General features: G+C 35.6%; 1 protein-coding gene and 1 non-coding gene across 10 annotated transcripts in view; one reads left to right on the forward strand and one right to left on the reverse strand.

Moving 5' to 3' along the window:
• Ss (aryl hydrocarbon receptor spineless) overlaps positions 1-13,274 on the reverse strand; it is a 218,423-nt gene that overhangs the window by 4,443 nt on the left and 200,706 nt on the right. For 8 of the 9 annotated variants that reach the window (XR_014426963.1, XR_014426964.1, XR_014426962.1 and 5 more), the window contains 6 exons: positions 6,258-6,467; positions 3,525-3,819; positions 3,098-3,239; positions 2,559-3,026; positions 1,449-2,396; positions 354-649 (listed from right to left, as the gene is read on the reverse strand). Coding sequence is in view for 1 of the 9 variants with exons in the window: in XM_083055338.1 (XP_082911464.1) it covers positions 395-649; positions 1,529-2,396; positions 2,559-3,026; positions 3,098-3,239; positions 3,525-3,819; positions 6,258-6,467 (2,238 nt within the window). In the remaining 8 variants the exon portion in view is untranslated. The remainder of the gene's footprint in view (positions 1-353; positions 650-1,448; positions 2,397-2,558; positions 3,027-3,097; positions 3,240-3,524; positions 3,820-6,257; positions 6,468-13,274) is intronic. The other variant, XM_083055338.1, reaches the window with a different exon arrangement.
• On the forward strand, positions 7,913-7,984 carry Trnam-cau (transfer RNA methionine (anticodon CAU)). The gene has a single exon. It is a non-coding gene; the product is annotated as a tRNA-Met (tRNA).

Raw genomic sequence — 13,274 nt, forward strand, 5'->3', positions numbered from 1 at the left:
ATTTCGATTAATAAAATAATTAATTTATTCTTTTGATGAAAATTCAATTGTTGAATCTTCTGCCTCTTTATATACATATATTTTCATTTATACATTATTACAAATGTTTTATCAATGTCTTATTTCCTTCTAACTAAAAGTAAAATTCTATATTATATTATAATTGTGCGTTTTACCGAGAAGATGAGCCACATTCAAAGTCTACTAAAAAGAAATTTATTTTTTTACATAATCCGAGGACAGCGTATATTTAAACTCATTTTCTCTATATTCGCCGGACAGCTCATTTTCTCAGCGAATCACTCAATTCGCTTCGGTTCTATTTAGCGCCGGTCGAACAACCGTGAACGTACCTTCATCGCTGATATAAAGCGACGCCGAGGTTACAAAGGGACTATTGGTTGAGCAGGGTGTTAGTCACCTCAGAGATGGACAACAGAGGACTCCCGGCGTCCGGTTTGGAATCTGTGGTACAGGCGGGCCCATTCCCGCTGCCGCCGATGATCCCACCACGTGGTGGTGGTGGTGGTGGTGGTGCGGAGGGTGGTATAAGACGTTGTTGCTGCTGTTGTTGATGCTGTTGTCCCCGGTGCCCATGCCCATGCCTGTTCCCACCCCCGTCCCCGTTCCCGCAACTGACGGCGGCGTGCTGCAACCAAATGGACGGTCTCGCCATTATCTTACGTGTACTAGATCCTCTCTCTTACTATCAGATAGCGACTAAGAATCTGCTGAATTTTAATATTACTGAGAAAGTTCGAAGACTTTCTTGGCTCGTTTAGATAAATTTGAAATATCAGGTGATCGTAAAGCTCGATTTAATGTAGAAAAAATCAAGTAATAATAGCTTGTAAATAAATATAATAATGTGCAAGAAAATGCCATTAAGTTATGCCTGATCTTACTTTTGAGGCATGCTTTTCTTAAAAAATAAAATTGAATCGAAGTGTGATTTTATAATTATTATATGTTGATAAAGTTGTTTGGTAAATTTTAATGATTCATATATGAACTTTCTAAATAATTATTAAAATTATATATAAAATGAATGCAGAAACAAATTTTTGATTAATCATGAGCCATTCGTAATTATGGCATCTCCCATTCAATTGTTGCTAATTGTAAGGTGACCAATTCTTCTAAAAGCGTTTAGAATTTTTTTCACACTTTTAACTTTTTATATTTAAAATATAAGTACAATACACGTTGCAAAAAATCATGTTAACAAAATTAAAAGATATTATTCGATTCAGAAAAGATATAATCTTAATAATTAAAGTTTTACTTTAAGCGGACGAAGTAAAACTTGTTTCTTGTAAATGAATATAAAACTAAAATCAATTATAAGCAAGATACGTGATCCTTTTTTTCGAAGATTTGGTCACCTTATCCTAAACGCGTCGATGGAAAATTATAATAAAAATCTGTGAGGCAACAGTGACACTCACTGGGGCGTGTGCCTTGGTGGTGCGGGGTGGTGATAAGGATAGTACTGGTAGTGATGGTGGTGTTGCACTCCTTGCCATACCTCGGAGCCCGCTTCTCCGTGCCCGCCATGACCTGGATGAGAGTGCGTGTAACCACCGATGGTGCTGGCTGCGACTGTGGTCGCTTGATACTGAGACGTGGTCACCGGGTATTGTTGATGTTGTTGCTGCTGATGGTGATGTTGCTGTTGTTGTTGTTGCTGCTGAGATTGTTGCGTTTTGTTATTTCTCGGCGGACTCGGCGCGGTCACCTGTTGATCCGTAGGCGAGGTTTGCCGCCACTTGCAATCTCCATTCATGGAATTCATCTCCGCCAGCGACTTGAGCGGATCTCCAGTCGCGTTAGTGGAATGCGTGGACGAATGGGTCGAATGTGGCGTCGGCGGACTGTAGCTGCCGTTGTTTCTGGGCGGTGTGCGAGACGGCGGAGCGCCCCACATCAACACAGTTTGTCGTGGAGCTTCGCTGCCATATACCTCGGACTTCACGTCCTCTATCTTGGGTGTTAGCATACCGTTGGCCGCACCACCGGTCACCGGTGAGCTGCCGGCGGAATTGCTGGACGACGCGCCACCTTCCAGCGAATGCCTGCTTCCGGCCCGCACAACGTTCATGTCGGTTGTCGCTGGATGCATCGTAGATGCGCTAGCTACCGGACTAGCAGCGTACGGCGAACCGCTGACGCTTCCGGGATGTCTCGTTTCCACGTAGCTATACTTGGGCGATTCGTTGCTGCTCAGTTGTTGGCAGTAGAGCTTCTCTTCTGTCTTGCTAGTCAGCTGATGAGTCTCGTAGGTGGGCAGCGATACGTCGATGAAGCCGTTGTACGCAGTGCCGGTGTGATACTCCGGATAATACGAGCCCAGCGGCCTATATTGGAATAGATTCTCTGTCGCAGCCGTGAGATACCTATGTGCGAGAAATTAGCGATATAAATTTCTCTACATTTCATACCGTGATTGATTCAGCAAATAGGAATGCCTTATAATAAATTATCTAATTTAATTAAATTTCTCATAATGCTGCGTTAAACTCGAGAAATTCCTATTAGAATTAGTCACATCAACTTACCTGTTGTCCAAGGCAGTCGCTGGATAGAGGGTCTGATGATAGTTGCCCGTGTGACCGATGTAAGTCGTCAAGGAAGGATCGGTACTAGCCGCCACCGCTGTGGGCGCGTACGGCGTCGGATACATGGTGTTCAAATTGCTGTAGGCTGCCGCGACCGCGGCTGCCGCACTTGTGTCAGCCGCGAGATAATCCACGGAGGCGACTGTGGGAGTCACCGGTGGCGAGACCGACGACTGGGCGGAAAGTTTGCTGCGTTTGCTTCGGCATGTCGAAAGGAAGTCTCGCAGATGCGTCTTGTATCGTCTGTTCCCCCTCTGAGATGACGGCTGAGCCGGCAGCGTCGGTGTCATGACCGATCCCGTTAAACTGTCACTATCCGAGAAGTAGCTGTTGGTCAATCCGGCATCTAGATAGCTCACTTTGAAGTCCATCGTACGCTTGCCGAGCAAATCCCGACCTTCCTCTTCCCTGAAATACGATATACGTCAATGTAATCACCGTTTAATTCTTCCTCGTCCACGTCTAAGGCAGAAATTTACATGAGAGGTCGATGTGTACTGAGTACAAAGTCTGGTTTCGAGTTTTTGTAGACCAATCTAGAGCTAGTCTGCAGCCACTGCCACCCGCCGTCCTTCGTTTGAAATCTGTAGGCTATCATACCTGATGCACCAGTTTTCAATACTGAAAAAAAAATAAAAATTAGAATAAAATTTCCTCAAAATATTCATTTGTCATTTGATTCCGATTTTTATAAGATAATACAATATATGACATTGTGCTCTAGCCAAATCAACTGAAGTTTCATTATTTATCAAGCTTGTATTAAATAATCATCAAGTTTTTAACTTGCTGTCATATTTTAATCGACAATATTATTTTAAAAAACTAATCTATATTTTCTATTAAAAAAAAAATATTTTTGCGGGATATAGCAGTCTCCTGCAATGTTTTAAAAATATAATTTACATTCTTGATGCGCGCTAGCGACGTAGGCCAAGTCATCGTAATGGACTAGATCGTAGCCACCGAGATTCGTCAGTTCCGCGTCAGAATATCCTAGGAGCATCTTTCCCCTCTGATCCATCGTCACGAGCGCGAAATCCAATTTGTGCTTGCTTTTGAACATAACTTCCTTCTGCGGCACCTCCAGAAGCGAAGGGGGCCCGAACGGTGTGCATAAAGCGAACAGGGCCAACGGCGGCTCTTCCGTTTTTCGGTTCTGGCCATGAAGTACTTTAACTCGGCCCCTGATGTCGAGACGCTGTAATAAACAATTCGGAAATTAGAGTGAAAATTGTTTGTGTAAATCTAAAATAAATAATCTACTCAAATCTTATAAAAAAATTAATCGAGAATTTCTTGATCTTCAATAACTTGACCAATCAGCTGATTGTCAATCTCTTGCAATGTAAGAATAAAATTATCAAAGGCACAATTTTTGAAAAAATTTCTTGAGTCTCAATAAAATTCATGAGAATTCTCAGATTTTTCAAAAGTAAAAAAAATCCCTGGCAAGATTTTCCCCGATTTTTCCAGGGAGTAGACACCCTGGATTTCTTTGAAATACTTTTCTGATGCTTATCGAAAAATCTTCCGCACAGCATCACATCATTGATAAACGCGAGTAATAGATCGAAATAGAATATAGATCTGCCCGGTAAAGAGAAAAAAAATAAAGAGAAAGGTAGCTAGATCTACGTCGCGAAGGATGCCGCCAAGGTTCCTGAGGTAGATCCTGAAGAAGGAGGCGGCGGCGGATGAATCTCTCTCTTGCGCCGTAAACCCTCTTTTACGATTACAGTTTCATTTTCATAAACGTCAAAGCGGCGCCGTTTTTGCCAAACTCCCGTGCTCGGGAGTTGTGTCTGTTCGGGATCTGACTCTCTTCTCTCTCTCTCGGACTCTCGTCCTTGTCCTCTTTGCCAAGATAATACCATCGTACTTTCTCTCTCTTTTTCTCACTCTCTTTGACTACATCGCGCGGTGTGTTTGCCGTAAGATAATTAGTGTTTTGCCGCGTCTCTTCGTACCTCGACCTCCCTCTCCTTCCTTCGCCCGATTTTTTCTTCTCTCCCCCTCCTCCCCCTAACCGGAGGGATGGAGAACCTGGTTTTGTTCGGGGTCTCCTTGATTTATACCTTTTCTTGAACGCCATCGGGACAACGGTACCGACACGATGGACAGCTCGGCCGTCCGGACGAATTATCGTTTCAATCTTTGCCGCGCTGTCACGGTTCATTGGCTGGAGCCTATTATTATACATGCTCAGCTTTTGCGCGGGGAATAATGTCGGGTCTACGGCCCAGATTTTAAGGTTTTTACGTAAGCGCTGTATTCTCGAAATTGCTCCGGAAATTGGTGTCAAGATATTTCGTCGCGATTGAAACTCCTATTTTCCTTTTTCATAGACATGACACATTAAATGATAAATTAATTGCGATATCCAATAAAATTATGATTAAGAATCAGCGATACTCTCTCATTAATGCATAACAATAATTTTCTATTGTTTCTTTTCTTTATTTTATTTTTATTTTATTTTTCTCTCTAATTTTACGCAAAATTAAGAAAAAATTGTTGATGTAAGGTCGACAACAACCTGATATTATGCCTTCGCGATTCAACTTCTAAGAGGGTAGGTCGAGAAAGTAAGTTGGAGACAATCGGAGAGGGAGGATCCGAAGAAGGAGAGGTGAACGACAAGATGAACGGAAAGAAAAGTAATTACACGAAAGCGGAGGAAACAGTGACGGAGAAGAGTTCGTTCCTCTTCCCTTTACGACAGTGAAATTATTAATTACTGTTTTGTATGCCGGCACATCTCTTTTGTAACCGTGAAGAGTCCGTAAGGACTTGGTCCTTATCCAAGGCTTCCTTCTTCTTGGTACACACGTCATTTGTTGTAATTACCTGGCGCACTCGTCGCAAAGATCGTTTATGTTCTTTTACGAGGGAAAATGAAATACTGAGAATAGAATTAATTTCGATTACCTCGGAATACCTTTCTCGATTTTCAAAGCAAATGTAAATATACTTTATAAATAAGTAAATTACAAATTAATTTAATTATATTAGGTTGTATTAATAAATTTAATAAATTATTAATCAATTTATTCATTAATTAATCATTAAAATATTAATAAATTTATCGTATAATAATCTTTTAATTAATTTGGAAAGTTAAGAGACAGTCAAGTAAAATGTCGACTTTAATCTAATTAAGTAGAAAGCTATTTAAATGTTAGAAATTAAAGTAATGAAAAAAATATTGAAGAAAATTATGATTTATTTGATTAATTGAAAAGTTCTTTAGACTAACAAAACGAGAAAAGAGTTCTGGAGACATTTATATAAAATATATGTAAAAAAATAGACAAAAATGTCCAAAAATGATTTTTTAATGGTCCCTTTATTTTAACAGATGCTTATAAACAATTTTTGGACAAAATTTGCTCAATTTGCTGGAGAATGAATTATTTTGAGATACAAGAGTTATTTTCTACTATTTTGTATTGTGGAAAATAAAATAATACGTTTTGTGCAATTATCTTAAGTTCAACTCGAACATGATTATAACGTGAAAACGCATTTTTCTGGACACATGTTTGAATGTGATGAATTTTTTTGTTCATTTCGATGAATAGAATACGCTCCCGAGGCCCACATTTTTGTTACACACCCTGTATAATTAATACGTACCAGAAAACCGGATGTATTGTCCAAAAGACAACGGAAGCGAACCGTGAAGCTGCGCTCGAGCAGGTGACAATGCTGGGGCGAGAGTGCATCGTGCAATGGCAGACTTGCACTTTCGGTAGGCAGGAAAGAATTCCATATTAATTGCCGCTGTAATTCCTCCCGATCCTCGCTGTGCACCAGCTCGTAGACACTCTGATGGACAATGTCAGACTGGGGGGAAAAAAGTATAATTATGTACTCGGGGCTCCTTTGAGCTGTCAAAAATTACATTATTTTTATTATCGAGAAAAAATGCAATTCTTTAAAATAGATGATACATTACTGTTGGGAAGGAAAATATCAAAGATTTACTGTTATTCGTCATACGAATTTTATTTTGTCCATACGTAATTAACGCTCGTTTATTCGCAGTTTAGATGTACTGGTTATAAAACGAGTTAATAACAGTGCTCGCTCGCGTTCCTTCTTACTTCGCGAGCACCTGACATTCGCGTTTATCCAATCTAAGAATTCGTGCATACATTCTGTCGTGTGTCACGAACGTGCGCGAACCGAGTCATTATTTACGATTAGCTCTTCGACTACCGTTTTCTTCGCGTCAGCCTCGGTCGCGCAATCTTACTTATGCCAACTTTATATAGAGATCACAATGCGTACAAGAAGATTGCAATAAGCGATACTCAGAATTGTCTAAACTTAAAACACAGATCGGGATCAATATCAACAATCTTTTTCTATCAACTTTATCTCTTCTTTTATTTGTAAAATATATTTGAGCTATTTCACGTCGAAATGATTTAGAATCAAATGATGATTAAATGATTAGCGTGAATTTTTATAGTCACCTGAAAATATATTGCAGTATAAAATAAACTTGCATGATCGCGAAAGCTTATGGAATTCATAATATTTTTATATAAACTTGCTCTCTTAAAATATTCACTTTTCGAAGTAGTTCGCAACATGTTTTATAAAAATATTTCTTTCTGTCTTTCTAACAAATAAAATAAAATAAAATATGTTGATGTAGATGATAAAAAATTTATTCTGATCTTAACACCTTCGTGCGAATCAAAATTTGGAGAATTTTTTAAAAATTAATTTTAAATTATTATTTCTCTAAATTTTAATATCAGCGATGCTTGTATTTGTATTTATAGAGCCAAATGATAAAGAAATAACTCTCGTTAATTTTTATAGTCACCTGGAAATATATTGCAGTATAAAAAAACTTGCATGAAGGAAAAGGTTTGCAGAATTCGTAATATTTTCATATAAATTTGCTCTCTTAAAATATTGACTTTCTGAAGTTGTTTGTAAAATGCTTTTAAAAAATATTACTCTGTCTTTCTAAATAAAATAAGATATATGTGTTGATCTAGACGATAAAAAATTGATTAAAATTAAATTTTAATTAAATTTTTTTAAATTAAAAAAATGTATGTTTAATTAAAAAAACATAATTTTAAATTAATTTTTTTTAATTTTGAAAAAAGGTGCCTAACAAATGTATAATCAAAGGAATTGTATTATATTGCAACCATGCCCTGCTAGGAGAAGAGTTAAATTTTATGTTTAACAATTTTTTAATAATTAAATCGTAGCATGTTTCTAATTAGTGGCTTTAAGTGGCTTTAACCTTCCTCTACCTCAAGAGCAGAGTGGCGCAGTGGAAGCGTGCTGGGCCCATAACCCAGAGGTCCGTGGATCGAAACCACGCTCTGCTAAGGATACATTTTTTGTCTCATTTTAATATATGTGTCTTTAAAAATATAGACATATTTTTTTGGATAAAATCACAAATACATTCTTTAATACATCCTTGCAAATAAAAATATTAGTTATTATTTCATATATTGCCAGCTATGTTCTCCAACTGTGTAAATCTTTCAATTCTGTAATTCTTATAGAATTTCTACATACATTTATATAAATATTGAAAAAAAATCACTTCGTGCCAATAGAAAGAAATTTTATTAATTTAGCAAGTTATTAATTCCTTTATACCGAAATATAAATTTATTTATCAATGGATTGAAAACCTTGTTTCTCTTTGACAAAATACCTTTCTCAACAAGATTATTTCATTAACTCTAGTAAGAATTATCCATTTAATTAATTAATGCTTTGTTATATCGAATTCTAAAGTCAAGGAGCTTCAAAGCAGAAAAAAAGCATCCAAGACTGTTAGAGTATCGTAAAAGCTTCAGAGTTTCGAACCTAAGATGGTATCGTCAGGATCCCCGGGTGCTTCGCGACCTGACGATCGATGCCGCAACGGAATTACATAACAATTTCGAGTGGGAAAACATGAGGAAACGATCGATGCTCTCGTCGTCGTCGTCGTCTCTTGTCGTCGTCATATACCGGACGTACAGTCGCGTAACTTCTCTCGCTTGTAACCAGCAAAAGCAACAACGCGCGGACTAAAACATGGAAGTCGTGAGATCGCGACGCCGCTGATATACACCTAGGCACGAACAAACATAAGCCTTACACACCCGAGAGAGAGAGAAAGAAAGATACACGTGGGCGAGTTGAAAACGTAGCTCGGTAGCTCGGAAGTCGTATCGTTCTCTCGGGCCCGGCGTGATTTATTATATTATTCGTCGAGCGTTCGTTCTCGGACTGATAGCCATGAGACTAGCCAGGTAATGGCCGAGGAGAGCAAGAGAGAGAGTCAATTCGATCTGTTCCCAAGAAAGAGTGTCAAGGGTTCAAAAAACGCGAGCACCAAGAGCGGGGGCGGATGCGTGCATTCGCGACACAGATTATCGAATTAAAAGTCACGCGCCTACCATAGGCTCTTACACAGAGATCATTTTCTCAGAATTTACCCTGAAAATCATGGCAATCGTGGGGCAATATGGTATAGAAAGAATTTTAGGAGAATTTCTTTGATTAATATTTATCACAATAAAAATGATAATATCTATCACAATAAGATATAGAACATGTTTGATTAATTTTACTAAACTGCATAGTAAAATTAATCAAACATATTTTATATTTTATTGTGATAGATATTATTATTTTTATTGTGATAAATATTAATCAGAGAAATTCTCATAAAATTCTTTCCATACTATATTGTGGGATTATCATGATTTTCAGGATAAATTCTAAGAGAAAATTTTCTCAGTGTAGTTCGACTATGGTCGAGATCATCGAGATCTTGATTTCCATGCGAAGTCCGGTGACATTTATATTCCTTTGAATATTTGTACTGAAGTACTCTTTTTTTTTTATATAAGGTGAACGACTATTCTCTAGAAATATTTCTTAAGACTATATCTTAAACGTGCATCTCTTTAAAGTTTTATCATGTGTGTGACGGAACTATTTTTAAAATTCTTTTTTATCTCTTTTTCTTTTTCCATGATTATTTATATATTTAATATATAATTACTAATTACTAATATTTATATATTATATTATATAAACGATTTATATTTAATATATTATTTATATTTTATTTAAAAATATAAACTCTTACTGTATATATTATTTCTTTTGCTCCGAAATTACTGAGACTAATATGGTTATGGTTAAAGAGACAACAGCGCACTTCCAGATGCATTATGTCAGATTTTTATATTGCAATTTTTCCACACACGTGTGACGAATTAAATTCAATCAGCGTAGCGTAAAAAAAAAATTTGTATTTCTCTCGTGCGAGGACTCATCGCGCTCTCATTCCTCGTGGACTAGAGTCCGGATTAATTATGCGCGATAAAGTGCGTCGAACACGTGTAGGTACATGTGCCGTACGCTAGCTTACATCGACGTCACGGCCGATCAGATATTTTCTGACGTAATGCTACTCCGTTCGTCGTACATTCGACGATGAACGTTTCTCTTCCTGTTTCTGCTTTCGTGTCATTCTCAATGCTCACTGCGTCTAATATATGCATCTTCTTCAGTCGAAAAAACTATAATCTATTACTGCTTTATCGTAAAAAAACATATATATTTATTCGAGGAAGAAAATATGTTTTTCTATACAATTATTAATGTTACTAAAAATTACTGTGATAATTAATAATTGAAGTTTAATTGGTATGACGATATTATTACTGATTAATTCACATAGATGTTCGGATAATGAGAAAGTTGTTTTAAATTTATAAATAAATTGTTCATAAATTCATAACAGAGTGTCTACTTAAATCTTGTAAAAAAAATTCTCTGATCTTAAGGAGTACTCTAATTTATTTAAATATTATTAAAAAATTGAACAATTTTCTCTGAAACTTACATAAGATCACGATATTAAAAAGAGATCATCAATAAAAAAATCACATGAGATTTTAATAAAAATTTAAATATTGTAAAGATATTGCTAGACATATGTTCCTGAAGTGTTAAATAAGAGTAAAATTATTAAAGATATACAGTTTTCAAAAAAGTTTTTCAAAGTTTTTATTCCATGAGAATATCAGATTTTTCAAGATAAAAAAAATCCCTGGTTTTTCTAGAGAGACATGCTGCATAATAATTAATTGTTTTTAAATATAACAAATTACATTACACGGCTGACTTGTGCTCCACGCGTACTACTTGACGTGCCTTTCGCAAATTAAAATATCGATTGCACGTATATAATAATTGCCGAGATACAAACATTTAGAAATATTTGATACAAGTGCAATTTCATCGTTTCCCGCCAATCGTAAAACTACGAATCTCAATAAATAAATGGGTGAACGAAGGGGGAAAGGGGATTCCGAGATGAAACCCCCGCAGGTAAGCGGGAGAGATAGAAGTCCCAAGGTTCGTGGGATCCAATGAATTCGAGCGCGCGAACCTGTGTTTCTCCTGTATATATATTTTATTTTCCTTCGTCCTCTTCTTCTTTCTCTAGTCGCAATATTCCCGCTGCGCGATCGCGAGAGCCGCTCTAATTTTAATTAAGAATTATATACGATTTTCGTGATAATCACCACCTCAACCTTGGACGTAGAACGGACGTGTAATTGCTCGGTCGCAATTCTCCCTTCGTTTTCTGCCACGACACATACGAGTGTATATCGGGACAACACGAGAATAAACCCTGCTTGTAATTCTCATTGATGCACGACGCGGTCGATTATTTCTGCGCGCTGCTAAAACGACCCTGCTTATATCGTCGTTGCTCGGCAAATTTTATCAGTGAGTTATATGACAATCCTTTCTTCTTTATCATTTCTTTTCGTCCTTCTTTATTTTTTATTTCTAATTTCCTTTATCTTAACTTTGAGAATTTTAGAATAAATATATATAATTAATTATAATTTTAAAAGACCATTATAGATATAGAAGATTCAATAAAATCCGTCAGATTTAATAAAAATCAGTGAAATAAATAATATTAGAATATATATTTTTTATTTAATCGGCTCTCAATATTAATAAATAATAAATAAATAAAATGTGATCTGATGTTCTAGATGTCGGCCAATAGAGCCAAGCGCGAAAATTAATTTCTAATTTTTCGGAACAGTATCTCTTGGTTTGAGATCACTGAGTTCCATTTGATTAATTATCAATTAACCTCGTACTTACAATGGAAAAATAGGCGAGAAAAATCGCCTATTTTTCCATTGTAAGTACGAGGTTAATTGATAATTAATCAAATGGAACTCAGTGATCTCAAACCAAGAGATACTGTTCCGAAAAATTAGAAATTAATTTTCGCGCTTGGCTCTATTGGCCGACATCTAGAACATCAGATCACATTTTATTTATTTATTAATATTAGAATATTTGATATATAAATTTATAAATATTAATATTATAAAAAATATTAGAATAATTTACATATATCAACTATATCAATTATTCTACAAAACAGTTGAGAGTTAAAATAAAATGAATTGCTCTGTGTAAAACGTAACTCTTTTACCTTAATTTCTCAAAAGAATCAATATGTGCGTTTTCGAGTTTATTAAGAAATAAAATAAAAATTAAATGATTGTAATGAAATTTCAAGAATGTAAATGGCTAATTATACCATATTCCTCGTTTAATTTTGCCCAGCGGACCTTCGAGTTATGAGATTTAAATAGCAAGATATTTAATAATAAATATATATATAATATAAAAACTTTGCTATGCAAAACAATTTATTTTCAAAGAGTACGTAGCAATGCATTCTCGTCACGCAACTGTAATAGAACTAATCTCGTGTTTTATGATTGTATCGTATAAAATCCTCCATGTTTACCGTGCGCTATATATTATAATCGGAATGAATAACCAATTCGTTGTTTTTTTATTGCGCTATTGTTCATTGATTGCCGTTATTACCCTGTCCGATCCGCTATTTAGCGGAGAGTATAGTAGAGTTTTCTAGGATATACGTTGTTTTGCATAACGTGGTCGAGGTCAGCCGGTGTATTTTTAACCCCCAACTATACAGCACGCCTCGTCGGTTGCGCGTTGTTACATTTCGATTTAACAGACCGTCTCACTCTAGAGATACTTTAATGATCTTACAATCGTTTCTCCCCTAAAACGCGTAGAAAAAAACCACCCTAAATACGCATTTGCTAACGTAAACGCATAATATGAATAGAAAAAGAAAAGGGATTTAGATGAGAATATATGAATATTTAATATATAAAAAATATTAAATTTAGTATAAAAAAAATTTTTATTAAAATTAAAAATTAAATAAGTAATATTAAAAATAAAAATAGAATAATTTGAGTAAAAGAAAGAGGCAGCTCATTATTATATATAATTAAATTATTAACGATAATAAATTTTTTAATTTTCTATATATAAATATATATTTATATAATAATAATTCATTATTAATCATTATTTAAATTTATACTTAAAAATATTGTGAAATATTAAAAATTAAAAAAATGGAGTAAATTGATAAAATATTAATTATAATTAAAAATAAATAATGAAAAAAAAATTCTCTTAAAATCGTCGATCGATAGAGGCGAACCAAAGTGTAAATTGCTCTTAACGCCACCGCGGGACTTATAAACGATCCGCAATTACATCTTACGCTGTAATAGT

Source organism: Prenolepis imparis, unplaced genomic scaffold, assembly GCF_030444845.1.
Source record: "Prenolepis imparis isolate NDT839.2.m4 unplaced genomic scaffold, iyPreImpa1.0 SCAF_15, whole genome shotgun sequence".
Classification (NCBI taxonomy): domain Eukaryota; kingdom Metazoa; phylum Arthropoda; class Insecta; order Hymenoptera; family Formicidae; genus Prenolepis; species Prenolepis imparis.